The sequence below is a fragment of the Ammospiza caudacuta genome, chromosome 6, assembly GCF_027887145.1.
Source record: "Ammospiza caudacuta isolate bAmmCau1 chromosome 6, bAmmCau1.pri, whole genome shotgun sequence".
Classification (NCBI taxonomy): domain Eukaryota; kingdom Metazoa; phylum Chordata; class Aves; order Passeriformes; family Passerellidae; genus Ammospiza; species Ammospiza caudacuta.
This window is the reverse complement of record NC_080598.1, coordinates 22,987,956-23,008,547: the sequence shown is the minus strand read 5'-3', so window position 1 is coordinate 23,008,547 and position 20,592 is coordinate 22,987,956. Positions and strand designations below refer to the sequence as shown.

The 20,592-nt window shown below is 41.1% G+C and overlaps 1 protein-coding gene across 1 annotated transcript in view; it reads right to left on the bottom strand.

The window, feature by feature from the left end:
• Positions 1-7,513: 7,513 nt before the first annotated feature.
• LDLRAD3 (low density lipoprotein receptor class A domain containing 3) overlaps positions 7,514-20,592 on the bottom strand; it is a 104,477-nt gene continuing 91,398 nt past the window's right edge. Inside the window, exons 5-6 of the mRNA XM_058807508.1 lie at positions 10,987-11,332; positions 7,514-9,385 (exon numbers count right to left, since the gene is read on the bottom strand). Coding sequence (XP_058663491.1) covers positions 9,124-9,385; positions 10,987-11,332 — 608 coding nt within the window. The 3' untranslated portion in view covers positions 7,514-9,123. The remainder of the gene's footprint in view (positions 9,386-10,986; positions 11,333-20,592) is intronic.

Here is a 20,592-nt window from a genome sequence, read left to right as displayed (position 1 = left end):
TGCTACCAGCCCACCATGAGGCAGGATTAGCCTCTGCTCACAATGGGGTTATAAGGCTCATTACCCAGCAGCTGAAGGGAGGCTCACCCTGACACGGTTGTATTGCCCTCAGCTCTCACCTGACCCGGGATTTCACCAGGCACGTGGCATGTACATACACCCCCAGGGAAAAAGCCAAGAGCAGGGGCTGCCCTGATGGGATTAGCAGGCAGCAATGCTATTAGCACTCCAAGTCCCTGTCTGCCTTTTCAGCCACAGCCTCATCCTCTTAGGGTTTTTGCATTTGGTCCTCTGTCCTGGTGTCACAGCACACCTTCCCTTCCCAGCCCAGAGCAGCTCAAAGCCCATCCCGCTGAGCACAGCAAATGCTTCCCTACACTGAACCTGGCCTGTGCTGAAAACAGCTCCTCTGCTTACTTCATCAGATTAACACAAAACATGCTATCAGCACATTGGCAGGCTCTTAATATCTTTGCTGGCAGGTTTTAATGGCCTCAGGTCTTCTAAGGCCTTTCATTCATCTGGTGACTGTCAGGCTACAAGAGCACCAGGGTGCTCTCCCCCCACACCCCCTTTCTCAAAGCAGAGATAAGAGCACAGCTATTTTAAAAGCAGGAGGTGAGATGAAAGCACTCACTTTAGTTAGGATGCTGCTGCCATTCCATAATTAACTTCACCTAAATTTTCAAAGGAAGGGAAAAAAAGCCATCCAAAAATCATTTTGAATCACTCTCGCCTACGTTAGCCATCTCATTCTTGATATCAGTATCAAGAAAAGAAAGTGGGGACTTCTTTTATTTTTTAAATAATATTACCCTTCAAAGCACTATCTTGAGCTAATTTTTCAAATGTCAGCATGAAAGGCAGCCAGGTCACACTCTTCTCTCTGTAGTTCCTTGTATCTCTTTGGGCTACCTATAAACTCAGGGTCAAAATGACATTTCTCCCTCCCACCTGCTCCCCCTCCTTTCCCCTGTTCCATAAAGCAGAAAATGTTGGTGCCAGCCACCTGACAACGTGTTCCTTCAGGGCCTGTAGTACCTGTGGCCCTCCCCCCACACACTGTAATTCCAGTGTGCATCTTTAAACCAGCATTATTTACAGCAAACCATTTCCAGTACACTCCCCCAGCTCCCTGCTGGAGTCCACATATTTGTTATTTGTTATTCCTTTGTGGAAACCTACAGAAATACCTACTCTAGGGTAAGACCCAGCCTGGAATCTTATTCTAGAGCAAGATCTTCCCTCCATGTGAAGAGCTATACAGAGTAACTGTTTCAATGAGTCTGCAGAAATAACAGGGCTAACAGATACCTAAAAGATAGAAGAAAATAAGGAATTCAAACATTTGTTCATATTTTTTTGATCACTACAAGAATTTTCACAAAAAGTAAAAGAACTTAAAACAGTTACCTGCATCTCCAGACTTACCTCTTTTTTTTTATTTTCCGTCCATAAATCTGCAAAAAATCTTCTTTTAAATGGAATGGATTTAAAAGATTTCAAATACATAGATTAGACAACACTATACAGTGGTCAGGAAGCTGGATCTTGGAAGATGCAAATTCTGTTATTCTTGAAACTCATTTTGATGTCTCTCCCTGCCTCAGCTGTCCCTACTTAAACAGTGCAAATCTTCCTGCCATCCCTGCAATGGATAAAAAGGAAGAGAGTGTGGTTAGTTGCTTGAAAAACATGATGCAAACAAAGCAACCAAACGATTCCCATGTAGCTTCCTGAAGGAAGCTGACAATTGGTCTGGAATGATTTTCACATATTTCAGGTATCAGATACTAGAGAGACTAACTCATGCTGCCAAACCTGAAACAACCATTGGTTTTTCCTCTGAGTGCTGCACTTGCAGCTTCACAAAGAGTTACAGTGCAGGAATTTCTAACCCTGACCTGCAGCCAGCTCCCAGACTGGCCTTGCTGATGAAGAGCTGCTGCATCTCTCAGATTCACAAGTTTGCTGCCTTTTTTTTTCCTGTAGAAGCTCAGGTACGATTTTATTTTATGTAATTTGTGTCTCAACCAGCATATCTAACATGACACCTTGCAAGTGGATATGTAAGCCAGCTCCTTTATTTCTGAAGCAAAGCACTCTACAAAACCACTTCAGGTAATTCATTGGTTCTGCTAACTCCTCTGCTCTGCACAGATTGCCAAGGGAGAACAATAAACACAGCAACAGAGGCATGGAGAATTTTTGCTCTTGACTATGCATCATATTTGAGTAAACAGAAATTAGCAAAAGAGCAGCCAAGTATCAACCATACTTCCTTAGTCTGCAAATTCACTTACTGTGCAGCACTTAAATATTTCTTATTTAGGTAAAAGAGCTGGAACACGTAAGAAGTCTCCAAAGCAGTTATATATATATATATATACATACACATTAAACAGCCAACCTTACTGTCCTCCCCTTGCCCCACACCTCTGTGAGATAGCGCTGCTTTGGATGCAGCATTGGGCAAGAAGCATTTAGAGCATTTTCTGAAATAACTCTCTCACCAACAAATGAGAAGAAAAATCTACTCTGTCAAACACAAGATCATACTTCTTCATCACTGTGCCACTACAGGACCCACATCTGTCAAGGAAATAGCAGGTGTTGCAAATAAATGTAAGAGACTTGGATTCATTCAGTCAAAATGATGCTGCCAGAGTGCTCCTGGAGAAGTGAGAGGTTTGGGTGAAGCTGGGCTGTTACTCCTGTTGCTCCTGCACAGGGGAAGGTTATTGTACTTTTGTGTGCTGAAAAATGACAGTGGTTTAAATCTGAAGGGGTTACAGGCTGTGGTATCAAATAACGACAGATGAAAGGTTTTACCTTAGGGTAACTGATAGGAATTAACCTTGGGTAAGAGACCAGGGGGGAAAAAAAAGGCACTTGTACAGTGGCTGTTGAGAAGAATATAGGAAGTGACGGTCCCAAATCAATTCTCAGTGAATGGGGGTCTTCTGCACAGTATCCAGCATCAAAGCAACTACACCTACTGAAACACTTTGTCCCCATTCCCACAGAAATGCTAAGGGTCAGATCAGCCCCAAAACTGCTCTACCGCTTCTTCTCCAGTGGTCCCTGCAATAAGGCTGTAAGGAATACTACTGGGATTTTGGGGAGCAGAGAATCATGTTTCAGTTTATCTATTCATAGTATGTTTGGCAGATAAACAGAAAAAATAATTCCCTAGAGAGATCCATCCAGTACTCTTCCAAAGTGCTTTATGCAATATGCATACACTCAACTTTGCTTTGAAAAGCAAAGAAGAGCTGTGAATTTCCACATGAAGATGTCTTTGCTTCAATTAATAACAGCATATCATTTTGGACTACAGCTCCCCAAACAGTGAAAAGCTGCTTAGTTCTCTCTCCAACAGATAACTGAGGCCGACTGATTAATAGACTGCTTGCAAACCAGCAAGAAAAGATGTTGCACTCAGAAATCACCGCTGCCCATTTAATTTTTAAGGTGTAAAAATTAGGATCTTTAAACAAATCAAAGCAGAGAGAATAAAAAAGACTAATTAGGAGCTTAGCTGGAGACTATAGTATTTATTATCAACATTTTTCAAGCACAGCTTTTGCTGGGTGTGACTGAATGAGTCAGCCCTGAGAGCCCAGTATTCCCTCTCCTGCAGAGAGCCCGCTGTGGCAGCCTCAACAGCTCCATCTCCCTTGTGCTGCTGGGGAGAATTCTGGATCCCGCTATTTTGGGGCAGTTTGCCAGCACCAAACAAAGACTTCCATCTGAGAATCTGAGTCAGGGCATGTGATTTAATTAATGAGGATAACAATAAAACTGGCACGCCTTTGTGAAGTTAGCAAGAGGAAAAGAATCACAGAAGTGGAATATGTCAACTTCTGGATACTTACAGAGATTCAACAATTTAGACACAACATTTGAATTAGTTCTCCTTAGTCTGGGAAAAGAACTTTATAACGTTGGGGTACTTCTTACAGCAATCCTTTGAGTGACAGGACTTGGTGGGTCTGGATGGTTTCCCTGACAGTGGTGGTGCCTGCACGGGGCATCTGCCAGGGGCAGAGCCCTGACTCAGGAGCACAGGCAGACACGCGGCCTCCGTGGAGCATCTGCACTCAAACCTGGCTCACACACCCGGCACGTGGATGCCAGACCAGAGATAAACAGGGACACTGTGCTGGGAACACGAGGGGTGGGAAGTGGCAGGCAGAAAGGGGGAGCATGAGGCCAGTGCTGACAGCCCTGAGCTCTGCTGGTCAATCCATACACAGCAGCCAGCACAGAGCACAACCTCTGCTGCAGCCTCTAGAGCTTTGCAACAAAGCAGACAAAACTGGTTCTGACACCTTGTCTTTGATAGCAAAATGAGAAATTATAATATTAAGAAATTTTCATTTGTATAAATATGGATCAGTAGATTTTTATACATACAGGTACATGTGATTTCCAATATAACTTCATTTTAAAAATATATTTAAAACCCAAAAGAATTAACAAAACTTAACATGGAATGTAAAAGAAATTGTAAGAAGCCTCATGCAGGAGGTTATAAAACCAGAACAACTGAGACTTTATGAGACAGGGGACATGCCCACTTGTGAACAGTATTAAAACATCAATTTTATTCAGAAATACAGAATACATTTCTGAAGATTTCCAGTTTACAAAAGTTTAAGACAAGGCTGGCTTTCGACATACAACCTCTTTTAAACCATTTAAGTAACGTCTCCATTTCAAGTTGACAAAACCCCTCAAAGAAAGAAAAAAAAGACAAATGAAGGCCACAGTCCTGTACTGGGATACATTCAGACAAAATCCAGCACAGTATTGAAATTCTTCCTGCAGTCCATATTTTAGTCCATGGGTGTAATATAACCTTGTGTTAATAAAAAAAATACTGCAGATCTACTAAGAACTGCAAGAAAAGCCCTTGTCTTACAATTTTATTTCCAGGCATTATATGCAAGGTAGCTTCCAATAAGCAACAGTTAAAAACAGTACTTGTCATTTGATCACCACATGAAAAAACACAGCATTCAATTTTTTCTTCATTTATACAATTTTAAAGATTCATTAAAAATCAGAATCAGTGTCCCTCCATCTTTCTCATCGTTAATAGTTTTCCTTATCTACTAAAACCATTCGTCTTTGCTACAATTTCTAAAAGGAAAGAGCACAAGATTAACAAGCTGCAGCATTAATTAAAGTGAGAGTCATCTCTTTCTTCCACTCAGTTCCTAAATCTATCACAAGGGCCCTATTAGCTGTATCAAAGTGAAGTGGTGTAAATAAAACTGATTTGGCTTAAAAGTAGAGGAAGAAGGAATGCAGTTATTTAAAACTTGCAATGCAGTCAGTGTTTTTGTATATGTCACTGCAGACAAGAGCCAAGAAAATTATTTACAGGCTCTCTTTTAAAAGCATCAGTGCCAGTTTTCCATTTCCAATACCAGAGAGGTAAATGGCAATTTACCTTACAAGGAACTTCAGATTACTATCAAGCAGAATCACTAATGGCTTCATTTTAAATACACAGCATGCTGATTTCAGCAGAGGTTACAGTTGAAGCTCCTGAATTTTATTTTTTTTTTTTTATATTTAAATGACCTTTCATTTAAATGCCTTTATTTACTTCAAGTAATCATTTTTTCAAACTCTTTTGTTCAAATACATTAATAGCTGCACTGAGAACTACTCAATACAGTGGTCACCATTCAGTACAGATGTGGAAACAGAATTTGGCTCTTGAAGAGAACTTTAATTAAATTTACTTTTGTATGAATAAGTCTATGAAATAACATCCATTTGTTTAAATATTAAGTAGAAAGGAAAGCTCTTGGATGACTAACATCAAACTAAAAGGTTAAGAACAATTGCAAACAGGATGATCAATTCCAGTTTTATCTGCTAGCGAAAAACCCCCTACCACATGGTATTGGATGAACATTTAACTTCAGCCCTACAAGCTGCGGGATTTTCAATGAAATATTTAATTTCATCAGCACTTTTCCCAAAGATCCCACTGAATAATGCAGCATAATGCTGTATTAACATACTAGAAGTGATACACCATAAACAATTTCTGTGTAATTTCAGCAATTTTAAAGAAAATAGCCTAGCAAACCTGTTCTACAAACCAGAAAACTGGAGTAAGATGAGCCAGCCCAAGTTTTAGCACACCTTTTTTGAACAAACACTGAATTGCTGTAGTCCTTAAAGTTCAGCGGTCCCCACAAGTAACAAGGAAGAGGAAGACAAGACTTGTTGCTCTTTCTGGATCTCTACACAATGACACGTAACACCCAGAAATGCAGGTAACAGCTTTTCCAAACAACATTCAAACAGAAAGGCACAATCTCCTTTTAAGTTGTGTTGTCAAAAACTAGACAATTCCTATACAAAGATAAATACACCCTTAGCTGGAAGGGAAAACATCACACCATTAAGAACATTTTTTCTTATTTTTTGGTAAAGTCCAAATGGATTATCTTAATGCAAAAGTTACATGAATATATACATCCTGAAAGAGTATCTTTTATTTTTTAATATATATATGTACATATATGACAGTGACTGATACAAGACAGAAGAAACAGGCTATATTCATTCTTTTCCTACTTCTTAGCAATGTGAGGCAACACTTTTCAAATGCCATAGGCACACAGTATTTGGGCTGCACACCCTCTGGGGTCTTAGAACACACATGGTGAAATGCAATCCGCTGTGGAAGGCTTGTTTGAGGGGTAGTAGACACAAAGCTTTTGTTTCACTAATACAGCTTTAGGCAACTTTAAGATAAAAAAGATACCTAATTACAATGAAACTACTGCAAACTCTTCAATGGTGTCTTTTCAAGGCAAATACAAAGTTTATAAAACTGAAACAGAAAACCATTAAGGTTAATACAGCATAACACAGCTGTCTTACAGAGGCCAAGCAGAACCTCATTGAAAGGCAAGAGGGACGACAGGGTCCAGTGATCACAGGAGATGTCCCTGCACCCATCTGTACCATTAACTCATTCACATACTTGAGTCTGATCTACCTGTAAAATAAAGAATAGCTGTCTGCTCTGTGCAATGACAACAGCCTGCCTATGACCTTGGTCAGTCAGTAATAAAGCTAAATCCTGCTTTGTGCAGGACAGCATAATTACATTGCTTGAGTTCTCAGCAAGGATGAAATCTGAGCCACTCTTATACATTACTTTGCAAGGACCTAGGAGCATCTCCACCAATGCACTTCACCACAGGCTGCCTAAGCCTGTAATGAAAGCTGCCCTTAATCTGCTTCCAAAGTCAGCCTAGCCCATCAGCATTAGAATTCTCCAGGACTCCCCACCATGTCCTCAGTCCTGGAATGACCTGTGCTTGTAAACCTATCTGGTCCCTGCCTCTTGCATATTGTGGCAACAGACTCCAAAGCTGGAAATGAAAAAAAAAACCCAAAAAACACCAACCCAATAAACAACACCCTAACTCCCTCCCTGAAAAATCAGGTGTATTTGTAATAACAGAGACTGAACTTGAGCTGTTGCCTCACCTACACTCCAAATTCTTGGGTTCTGAGCATGTAACCTTTGGGCAAAAGAATCTACCTTGCAAAGATGGGGAGGAAGAAAGCAGAAGGTGTTGGCAGTCAGCTTCCTTTATAAAGCAGAGTCTGTTTAATGACACTATTCTTTTTTACATAGAAAGAGCGGGAAATGTGGGATAAACAAACACAAATAATTTTTCAAGGCAAATTTCCCTCCAGAGAAGAGGAAGACACTGCACTGTGTTCTGTATACTGAGCATAAGTACAGCACTGCAGCGGCGTTTAATTTCACAGCTTCTTCCCTCTTGCCTCTCTAATTACCTTTAACCTCAGAGGTGCTTTCACATGGTGATTCACCAAGGTGCACTGAAACACTTTTGACAGGAGACCATTACAAGACTTATGACAGAACAGACATAAACAGTTCTGCTGCAGAAGCTACAATTTCAACCAAATGAACGTGAATAACGTAAACCCTGTGAAAAGCAATTAGCTTATCAAAACCAACACTTTGACATCAGAGTTCTTGTGGTGTAGAAGAACTAAACCCAAGTGATACACTCTGTACATACCTACACACAGGCAGGTATCCATGTCTGCTCACACACACGCTGTAGATGGGATGCCAAGCCCACACCTTTCACTGCATGACCTGCTTTCAGGTATTTTACAAATATAGCAAACTACTAATGTAGCAAGCTACATTAAAGCTTTCTGTGCTGGGTGTTTGCCTCAAAGCAGTTTTGGTGTTGAAGCTTTTGCTGGAACAATTTGGGGGCTTGTTTTGTTGTTCAGTTGTGGGTTTTTTTAAAAGGGAATACATGGAGTAATGTTATGCCACACAGGAAAAGAAGCCCTGCCCTGTTGTTTTGAGACGCTTCAGTGCCTCTGTACTCAGCCTTGACATTTGACAGATAAGCCAACCTTTGTGGTGCTGCTGAGACAATCCATGCAAATTTGGCCTAGATACTGGCATCTGAGGGAAAAAAAACCTGACTTAGAGTTGCTGCATCCTCACAAGCTTAAACCTCCTTCACAGTGAGAACATTCCAGGCCACGCAGAGATGGGTCAATAGGAGATTTTCTGCAGTTTGGGCACTGCCAGGAGACTGGCATTGGGCTCCAGATCTCCAAGCAGCATGAGTGCCTCTCATGTGCTTCAGTAACCACCAGTTGGCACCAGACAGTAACAAGAAACAGCTCCCACATTGAGAGGATGGAAGGCAGTCTGAAAACAAGTCCTTCTGGCACAGTTCTCCTGTGCAACTTCTGTAAATATTATACACACACATATATACATTCATATACAGTAAGCAGTCAAATAAATACACCACATCAGTTCTTTTGACAAAGCACTGATGTTTCTCTTCTGAACCAGAACTTGCTCACAGAAATACTCTGGAGAGATGATGCAACTCTACATTTAGGTCTCCTTGCTCTGCCTTTGATGAGCCCAAAATGCTGAATTCAAATATTAACTCAGTGTGAACTCAAAACAAGTCATCATTCAGGCAGGCACACGTCCCCCTGAAACCCATTAGCCACAGCAGATATACCCAGACAGTAAATGCCTTCTGGCCGCCTCAACTACTGGAGCAATTACACTTCTCTTTCAGCAGTGTGGCTGATCAGAGGATCACTCTGATCTACTGTCCTCTCCAGCAGAGTTCTGTGCCCATCCACGCTGCCATGGGCATCTCTTGTCCAGCTGTCAGATGTGCCCACAGGGCTTTCTGCCACGGGGCTGTCAGTGCTGGCCAAGCTCCCCGACCGAGAGCAGTAAGGAGGAAGGTCTGCCTGATTAGGGGGTTCAGATTCAGAACAGTAAGGTGGTGGAGGAAGGTCAAACCAAGGTGGTCTGCTGTAAGACACACAACAGAGTAAGAAGTTACTGAAAACAGTGGGACAGGAGATTGTACACAGTACTCCAATGATGAAAAAGACAAACAGTATTTCTCAGCTTTTCAGTTATGACATAGATCAAGAGATCTCAGACCTGCTCACATTATTCAGGTAATTTCAAAATATCCACACCACCACTAGGAAGCAAGGTTTCTGGTCAAGGTGCAATATAGTAATTACAGCCAACCAATTTAACAATCCACACGCTGAGTTAGATGGCTGTGAACTGCCAACAAAGCTGGCTCAAAGACAGCTGTGCAAGAGGCAAAAAACTTTTCTGTTTAACATTTACTCCAGGGAAAACACTAAAAGAAGTCACATTAAGTGGTGAATTTACACCTATAGATGATGATGCCAGCAGAAGAAAGCTCCAAGGAAACTTCCACTAAGTGACAGAGATTAATGGCTTACAGTCTACAAATAAATAACAAACTGAATTCTCCACACTGACAAATCACTTTGGCTGTCATGAGATCACACGCAGAACAACTGTTAAGCAGGCACAGGAAAGATGAGCACTGCATTCAGCACTGCATTGTTCTGATAGCAAGCAAGTAAGGGTTGAGCAGATTGGAAACAGGCACTGGGAGCAATTAGCTCCAAAACTGCTGATGGTTTTATCAGCTCAGGTGAAAAGTGATTACAATCTGGACACCTGCTCATTTAGTTGTCCTTAATAATGAAAATATATCATAATTATGAAAGTCAACATTAAGACAAGGGACCTGCAGCCAAAAGCAGCAGAGAATAGGAATTTACAATTATTCTTCAATCCCATAGTTTGCATGTAAATACCAACAGGGTGATAGTGAACAATCTGAATTGTTAAAGTTTGTACCATATCCTTTTTAGGTACAGGGGATGTCTGCTTACAAGTTTTGTTTGGAAAGACTTTACAGACAGAGGATAAAATGAAGGTTAATTATCTACAAATTAAACCAGTGTCATAACTACATAACTCCAAAAGCATCACATACAAGCCACACCCACACCAAACTTCAAAGCACTTTCAGCTATTTAAATTAGGAAGAGTCCTTTCCAGAGTTCTGTTCTTTTCTTCTCTTGGTAAAAGGTAAAACAGTGCAAAGCAGAAGAATAATACAGCTCTTTATAAAAGAACTGACGAATGCTGTCACCTTTATATACTTATCATAAATGAACAAGGCTGTATTTTTTTCAGTGCTATGACCTACAACTTATCTGGGGTTTTTTTGGTGAAACTCCAAATTCAGTTTTCACATTTTGATTTCAGACTGGCACAGGTTATCACTACTAGACAAATTATACATTCTCCTGCCATTCTTAAAATCTTACTACCAATATGTGCTAAGAGACTTGACCTCAAATCCCTTTTAATATCAGTAACAGTAAACCGACCTGAGGACCAAGAATTTTTCACACACAGAATGAGCTCAGATTTACTGAAGCTTGACTCTGTGCAGGTGAGAGAAGCACAGCACTGGACTTCTGTCAACAGCAGCAGTAAGTGGGGAGCAGCAGCACAGGTGACCACCAGCAGAGGGATGCTTTGGGGAGGCCACACTCAGCTCCTGTACATACCTTTGGTCGAGCACAGCCTCTGAGTAAGACGGTGGGGAGTCCAGCTCCACTGGCCTGGGGTAGGGCTGGCTGGCCACGTACTGGATGCCGTTGTTGACGTTGTAGGTGACGCTGCAGTGGTGCGGGTGGTCGAGGACCACGAGGCGGGACAGCAGCACCGGGTGCTGCAGGCGATGCACCGGCAGCGTCATCAGATTGTTGCGCTTGCGCTGGTGGTGCAGCACCAAGGCCAGGAAGGCCACCACGAGCACGAAAATGACAGAGCTGCCAATGATGGCGTAGGTAATGCTCGGGTAGTAAAGCAGCTGATTTTCAGAGGTCACGTAATCCTGGCCGCTCCCTGCCTCTGCAAGACAAAAGGAAAAGGAAGCCTGAGATTGGTTTCAATATAAAATTGATTTTGTCCTATGCTGTGTTTTCTGCTAACACGCTGCGTGACAAAGAAAGTTTTTCCCTTTTCTTTCAGATTGTGAAAAATGAGCTCATTAAAAGCATGTGCATGCAAATTGGAGATGGTAAAGTATCCCTCAGTCCATCCTCATCCACAGTAGTGCCAGCATGTAAATTACTAGGGAGAGACAAGCTGAGAAAGAAGAAAATACACATTGTAGTAGGAAGCATGAGCATTATCATGGGATTATCTCCCCCACCCATACCTAACAGTCACAGCCTTGGTTTCCAGAGGTGAGATACCCAGTTCCAAGCCATAAGCACAATACTTCAGCTGCACTCAGCAAAGCTCACTAGAACCAGATATATAGAAGGCGCAACATGTTTTGGCTGTCTTTTTTTTTTTTACTTTACATTCCCCTGACACTATTTAAGCCCCACATCCACAAAGTCATGCAGCCATTGAGCAATATATTTTTTGGGCAGGAATTTCTCTTTCTGTGCAGCCTGTAATTCCTTATAGCCTCAAACAGGCTATTCTGACATTCATCTACCTCAAGAAAAATATGAGGCTGAGTAAAAACCAAACCAAACAGAACCTCAAAATCCACACAATTGTGGATGATCCATCCAAATTCTTAATTTCCTACTGCAGAAGGCTGGCACAGTTAAGTCTTGGCATGTGATTTTCCTCTCTTCCTTATCAAGCAAAACTGCTTTTCAGTCATTCAGAATTGCAACAGAACCACTAACATATTTCTCTAACAACAGATAATGAAATATACACTGTGCCCAGCATAATGGAAGATATTTACTCAAGTGCCCATTGTTTTCATCCAAGATGCTTTAGGTATCTCTCTCTATTTCATTTTGGTTGTTCACTTCCATGGTTAAACATCAAACCACAATTTCCAGCATCAGTCAAAACAGCTTGTGCATTTGTCAGTAAAACAATACAACCTAAAATGGCTAATCCTTTAAACATCTCCATTTTAAAGCATACTTTCATAAGAAGAGATGAGATGGAAAAAAAAGACTATAACAGAACGAAGAAACCATGATCGCTTCATTATGAGAGTAGCAAGGCACTGGAACAGGTTGCTCAGAGAAGCTATGGATGCCCCATCCCAAGAAGTGCTCAAGGCCAGGCTGGATGGGGCTCTGAGCAACCTGGCCTAGTGAAAGGCTTCCCTGCTCCCAGCAGGGGGGTTGGAACAAGAAGGTCTTTATGTTTCATTCCAACCCAAGCCATTCTGTGATTACTGATCGTGCTACCAACTACGAAAACTACCACTCAGATAGAGCTGTTCCACCGACGATGCCACTGCAACCACAGACCAGATGCAAGCCAGACTTTTCCTGATACTTAGTGTAACACCTCAGGGAGGATCTTTGCTAACTTTATTTCCCTGTGCAGCCGTGCTAGAGAAAGCAGAAATCACTGTTTCCAGTCAACAGTTGGTCTCTGGCTCACTCGGCAAAGTGAACCAAGTCTGCATGAGGAATGTAAATGAGAACAGAAGGAAGGAAAGGAATTGACATGCATTAGTAATTTTAATTACAGCTCATCACATATTACTCTGGCTCCTTTAATATACTCCCTAAATTCAACAGCTGAGAAATGAATTCATGTCACACATTGCAGACAAGGGCCAGTGCAGGGAATATAATGACAACCAGATCATTTTTATGCAAGTATCAAGAAGTTTATTTGCAAGGACTGACCCATGGATGAATACTAATACCTGCAGCAAGTGCAAGGAAGGTAAATCTATTATGACATCCCAGTAAAACACCATAAGACTCTCACTCAACTTGGCTCACTGGTTACAGTACATTGGCATAAGGCTGAAAACAGGATGCCTTTGCAGACCTGATGAGACCTTGCTAGTTACCATGGGGTCATTCTGCAGCAGCACAGACTCTTCTCTGTATAATCTCCATCTTACTAAGAAGGGGAGAAAAATGAGAAGGGAATTATCCATCAACTTTTTTCCCCAAACTTTTAAAGTTATCCACTTGTTTAGGATAACATCTTCTAGGTCCTACAAGAACCAGTTCTATAAATCCAAACAAGTTAACTAGACTGCTGAAGAAAAACTGCTTTGTCAAAAGTCAGATGGGATCTGATGACCAGCTTCAGAACAGTGTGAAACAAAACATCTCTTATCTGATTTTACAGTCCTTTTCATACAACAACCATAGACATTTTGCAGAGATTTGGGATAACTTTGCAGCGAACACACTGTTTTGGAGATTTGGGATTACTGTGGCTAATGCAACATTTATTTACCAGTAACTCTATTCCTTTTTGGGTGTTCAGATCTGTTTCTCATATTCCCATTTAATTAATTGTCTTTCTGAAACCCAGAGCAATCTAAGGGCATGCCTACAGATCTTTGTAGAGGTCTCTGAACCAGAAGCAGAGGTATTAGGGTGCTGCTTTGAAAGTGCTGGCTGGTGCAACCTTTGAACCAGCCAAAGCAGCAATATTGCATTTGGGACTGGAATTAGCATCAGTTCAGCTAATTCTAGCCCATGTGTGTCCAACATGAAGCAGCACAGAGGAGTACAGATATATTCTGTGAAGAGGAAGGAATGTGGTTCATTTGTCAAGTGCTCTTTCTTGCACCCCAGGCAGAGCTGAGGATTTGCACAGAGACACCCTCCCCACACAAAGAATCCAGCTCCCTAGACATGCATAGTCTTTATACTTGTCCAGGAACACACTGTACCTGAGATGGAGTTCTAACCAGGAAGCTTTAGCTACCACTGAAACTAAATATTTTTTCACCACAAAAACAACATTACTCTTACCTTATTGGTGGATTTTCTGGGCCAGGAAGACATAACCTTAAGGTCCCTTAGCAATCCACACTCACAAGTGAAGTCCAGCAGCACTTCACTTTTGCTGTGATATAATTTATTCCACAAAGACCAACCTGTACCTAATCTCTCTTTTCTAGCAAGGCCAGTAAATCCAAGCCTGCAAAAGATGAAAGTAACATTACCCGAGCCTATCAGCACTGCTTGGCTTACAGTCCTAGAGAGGTGAACTGCCCTTAATGGTCTTCCAAATTAATGTTTGACAAGAACATTGCTCTATGGCATAGCTAAAACAAAACATAGTAGAGAACTATGAGACAGTTTTGCATACAGGAGACTTTTGCATCAAGTTTTTGCTTTGTCTTCCTATGTACCTGATCATGTTAAATAAGTAACTTTTTAGAATTCCTTGATAACATTCTGTTTTTTTTGTAGAGCCTGGTGAATATTCAGAGGTTTGGAAGGGAATGAGGGGTACTGAGCTGAGACTGCCTGATGAACCTCTATCCATCTGGCACTCGATGTAAAAGGGAGAAGGTGAGATAAAGAGAGCACCTGAAAACGGTCTGTAGGACATGCATGACTACTTAAGGAAACAAAATCCATGACTCTTTAGCTCTGCTCTAATAACTTTCAGCAAATGTTTACACATCACAGAAGTCATTTAACTGAATTTCTTGGTAATTCAGTTATCGTCTCCCAGGAGAAGCAGGCATTATCCAGGTAGGTTTAAAAAGCTCTGTCTATTCTGCTACTAAGCGCAAACGTATGAAAAACAGTGAGTGGGCAAACAAATTTCATTTAAATTCATGGAGTATTTACTATTTTGTGCCTTTTTTTTCCCCTTAAGAAGATCCATTTTCTATCATGCCACATATAAACAGTTTATCAATGCCACTTATGCCTATTAAACCCCAGTATCTGGGAAATGCCAAATTCACAGATTAAAGATTTTTGGAGTGTAAAAAGCCTTGTGAACAATTTAGGAAAATACTGATAAAGGAAACATAGCAGGTTGTGCTTAAAAGTCTATTTTATTGACCGTGAACAAATTTGCTGTCTCAAAGTTTAAAAAAGATCTGAGAGTAACTGCATTAAGTCTGCCAGACACAGGGATGAGAGGCCATTATTTTATCTTTCACAATCCTCTGCTCAAGCCTGGCTTTTCACAGTTCATTGGAGAAAAAGCTTTTGAATACATAATCTGAGCAGACATCTGTAGCCTTAATGAGCACGAGTCACGGTCCATCTCCAACAAAGATGCTACTGTAACAACACATTTAAATTCCAACTGGTTAAAGTGCAGAGCTGCAGCTTGGAAGGTTAAAGAACAAAAATCATATGCAGACAGGCAGAGCCTCTGCACATTATTTACTTTTTGTGTTTGGAGTTCTTAGGGCATCCAGCTAAGTCTCTCAAAACTCTTATTAAATTTTTCATCCTTGATGATTTTATGTACCATTAAATGAGCCTTTCATAGATTTTTGTGCACTGAACTCTCAGAATGTTCTTTATTCTAGTTATGTTTTTCTAACTGACTTACCTTTTTTCCCTATTACCCTTCTCAGTGTTACAAACAAGATTTCTCTCAGACAACAGAGCACCTTGACCTCATGAAGCCTCCTGCTAGGTTACCACTGTTCCCCTCCTGAACAGCTTCTCAGTTCCCATAGACACCAGAGACAAGCATTTGTTTTCAACTGCATTCAGAGCGTGTTTTTGCCCTGCTATGGCTTTCTCTGCTTCAGGCACAGAATAGAGATTCACTAATGGAAGTGTTACACATACTAAACAGATCTTATCTATGGGAATTGGCCAAAGGAATACAATATGATTACATTTTTGCTTGACAGGTACTTGGTAAATGGGTAAGATTTCTGGGAAGGCATCAGGATGAATCTCCTTTCAGGTATGTCTGTAAGTTATGGCTGCACAGACAGACAACAGGCACCTGCACAGATGTCGTGGCTTCAAATAGCACCAAGGTTATCCTGTGCTTAACTCCCTGCTAATCACAAGTGTCCCAAATGCCCACAGCCCAGAACCACAGCAAACAGAACAGCCCTTCATCCAAGAAGTTGGAGCAAAGGGTGGATCTATTCCCAGCTCTTGAAGTTGCCCATCAGGTAATTTTCTTCACCTCTGCCTGGCTAGCCTCACCTGAAAACTAGATAGTGACGTTCCCAGGACATTCTCCAAAGCTGTTTCATACTGACAAGAACTACATTTTCCTGAAAAGTGTTTCAAATATCAGTCAAAAGTCTTAAATACCATTGGATGCTCTGTCTTTACCTATTCTTTCAGATGACTGGAAAGACATCTGAAAGCCTGCACAAACACAGCAGGACCTCTTGATATGAAGAACTAGTTAGCTGTACATATATATTTATATATTTACATCACTATTGCTATTAGTATAGCAACTTCAGCTCAGAGCAATGAAACATAAATTCTCTGCATAATGCACTTTAGAGGCTCTGAGCAAAATAATGGTTACTGCTCCCAAGAATGTAAAGCTAAGTGTAAGACTTGGAACTATATATAGTTATAAAAGTAGCTAGCAAGACACAGATAAACTTAAGGACAGTAGCAGTCAGCAGAATTAGAAACAGTGCCAGCATGTCTCATTCAGTGCACCAGAATGGGTGCATTACCAGTGCCTTCCTCCCCAGACTTAAATCCTCCTCCTGACCACACGCTGCAAGAGCTGTGCTTTCAAGTCTTTGCAGCTGCTCTAAATGAGCAGCTGAGTCAGCCTGAAGATCAAGAGCCTCACCTCTCACATGCCATCCTTTATCTTCTGCAGGGCAGGATAATTACTCCATGCACTTCACACACACAAAGAAAAGCAGCAAACTGAGCAAATAAGTGGAGAACTAAGAAATACTTAGCAGTAGTCATAGCAACCAAAGTTCTAAAATTAACTTGGCAGCAATGTAAAAACCTGCAAAGCCAAAACCTGCCATAAAGCACAGAAACAAAAGGTCCAGGCTTGGCAGCTGGAGGGAGCCCAAGGAGGAAATTAAAGTGTTACTCAGAAGTAATTTAGAATTACTCCAGCACTGATCTATGCAGCAGTTCCTGGACACATGATAGGATAGTGGTGTACTTTGATTAAATCATAGCCACTAAAAAAACCCAGCCCAAAAGAGGGGTAAAATATCTGGTTAGTAAATGTAGGGTCACCATTAACAAGGCTACCATGAAATTAGTTACTATAGAGTTCTGGTAACATTTTAGGACAGGAAGATGCCACTCAGGAAGAGTATGGGGCACTGAAAGCTTTAAGGGCTTGTGCTACTATTGGCCCCTCCAAGCACTAAATTAAACCTGCTCTGCAGAAAGAAAATCTCTAACTGCACCCACCAGAAGGCTCTTTAGTAGACCAAGTTATAAAATAAATCAAGAATCTGCTTCAAAGACAGAAAAACAGTATTATCTTCATAGCATAAACATGCTCTGGTGCTCTTGCTGAGCATGACATGACAATTACACATCTCCCAGGCTCTAGCGCCATTTCAAACAAGGTGCCTAAGCTGAAGATAACAGCCACTGATCCTGAAGCATAGCCTGCTCCTTCCTCCAATCTCCCAAGAGATATTCCAGTCTCACACAGTATTCTTCAAGTGCATAAAAAGTCCAGGTTTGGGGTCTTTGGCTGCTGTGTAATCTCTTGTGTACCATTAGTGAGTAGTATAGGACAGTCTTGAAAGTTAAAACAATATAATATTTTAATGGGGATGTTAACAGAGCTATAAAACCCAACCAGCAAGACCCAAGCAGTCTCCAATACTTAAGGAGTAATGGACATACACTAGAATACAAGTTCCACCTCATCATGAAAAAGAATTTCTTTACATTGAGGGTGGCAGAACACTGGAATAGGTTGTCCAAGGAAATTATGTCATCTCTCTCTGGAGACATTCAAGAGGTCACTTCTAGCCCTAGTGATTCTTTGATTCTGTAACATCAGCTTCATCTTCACTTTAACTAAAGCATACTATTTTCTACCAAAACCCCTTGGCATCACTGGCAAATGTATGTGCAAGTGCACTGTGCTGTCTTCTGCAAAGGTTAATTGGAGCTCTGAGCCAGGAAAGAACCTGGACATTGTATCAGCTCCCTGCCAGTGCAAAGGCATGCCCTACCTTGATTAATTTTGAAAGGTCATCAGTACAATTCTAAGCCAAAAGTATTATGGAAAACAGGTTTGGCAAAGGCCGTGGGTGGCTGTGCCTTTCCTATTCTCTAAGTATTTAGAATCCAAGTTTCCGTGACATACTCCACTAATATTCCTTGGAATCATGTGAATATCTAGGAGGCAGAAAAACCCAACAAATAAAAACAGAAATTAAACTAATTAAAATGAAAATTTGTGGATGAAATGCTTGTGTTTTTATCATCTATCAACTGTGAAAAGAAATTACACCCATTGCAAAACTGTTACCAATTCATCTTGAGTGATCTATATGCCTGGAAAAAATGCATGTTATTTCAGCAGAATGTCTGGGAAAAGCTGAATGTGGGGTGCTGTGCAGGACAGCTGAATTGCATTTTTATAGTGTTTATTCTGGAGGCTGGCAAGAAGAGACACACAGTGCTCAGCTAGAATGTGCACATTAACTTTTTCCTGGGTGCTGATTAGTGCTATGAACAGCTGGAGCATAAGAAGGATAATAAGGCTTGAAGAAATACAGTGCAGGATTTATGGAGCCTGCAGTCAGGTATACATGGCAAGAAATACTGCTTAAATGTGATTTAAATCTATTTTAGAGTAAGTTTATAATCAGTTTATAAATTTAGTCTAATTGTTCAAGAACTGTATTTTAATGGCTCTGATTTTTGAAAAAGTATTGGTACAACATCCATGTCCTATTTTACATATTAATATTGTCAATCCTACTTATTTTCCAGAATTGTGGAGATGTTGCCAGATACACAGTACACATAGTTTCACTTGTTCAAGAAGCTACTAACAATCTAGAAACCATGAGCAGGTAGTGATCCCAAATTAAAAAGAAACAAATCTGCAGAGACAGAGAATACCTTCCAGGTCACCTAATCCCTTTCCATCAGCCATTCATTCATACCTACTCAATGCCCCTTCAATGACTGGCTCCAGGATGCCACAGAAGAAACCAGCAGCAAATGCACTCCAGCAAGAGCCTGCAGGCCACCCTCTGGCCCGACGAATCAAAAGGAGACTGGAGAGGAAAGGAAAGACTACAACAACTGAGCAATGTGGGTAGACACTGAGTCCAAAGCAAGATTAGCTCAGTGCTTGGCTCCAACAGACAGTGCACCTGTGTGAAGTTACATTCTGAGATGATTTCCCTCTTAAAATTATCTTGACTTTGCATTACATTTGTTTGACATACAAACTAATGTTTCCCTTAGGCACAAGTTTTGTAAACTCAAGAAACTCCTGCCAAACAGTGGCCTCAGTAGCTTCACTGTTCAGGTTCCAGGAAGGTCTTAAGAAACATTGCACCTGGCTGCAAACCAAATTCTAAATATTTCCTTACATATTATATGCACATACATACAACAGGGAAAAAAAAAGAGCAAAACACAACAGCAGAGAGGACAGCAATTGGCTGTGAAAGCAGCTCTTGCACCACCCTTTTTGGCCTTCCTGATCACAAGACCCAGACTGTCAAATGCCAGAGAAAGAGAGAGGGAGGAAGAAAGAACAGAGAAGCAAATGAGGCAAAGAGAAGAAAAAGAAAAAAGCTGCATCTGAAAGCTAGTGTACACAAATGGGACGCTAACAAGCATCTGGAAGGCATTAACACCAGGAAGAAGATAAACATGTGCTTTTCACCCTCTGATAAAAATCTCACTTGATCAGAAGAGATGACACTGAAAATAGGGAGTGGGAGGGAAACATTCAAAGGCTGTGGCTGCTGTGGCTCATTAGAAAACGGAAAGCTTTTCAGGGGGGTCCAAAAGGCTCTGCTCTGAACCTGAAACTATTCAGTAATTACCTGAACGACAGAGAATGATTATTCAGCTTGCTGTTAGGCACATCAACCCAGCTAGACGAGATCAAATTTAAAACTTATTTTAAAATAGCAGAAATGGTCAGGATCACGTGCAGTCAGGTGTCAGCAGGGAACGGTATGTTCACTGGCAGTGAAAAATACAAACCCAACAGAATCTAGCTCTAGCAAGGTGTGTGCTCAAGCATATATCCAGCTCAGGACATCACACTTTAAAAAAAAGAGCAAAGGTGAATCATAGCTTGATGGAGAACAACATGAAGATGCCCACATAGACACTAACTACCAAGAAGGGATTGTTTAGGCTGAAGAAAACATTGCAGGGAAGCCTATAATATGTTACAATACAGAAGTTTGAAATTAATGAGAATCAAAACCATGCCTGCTA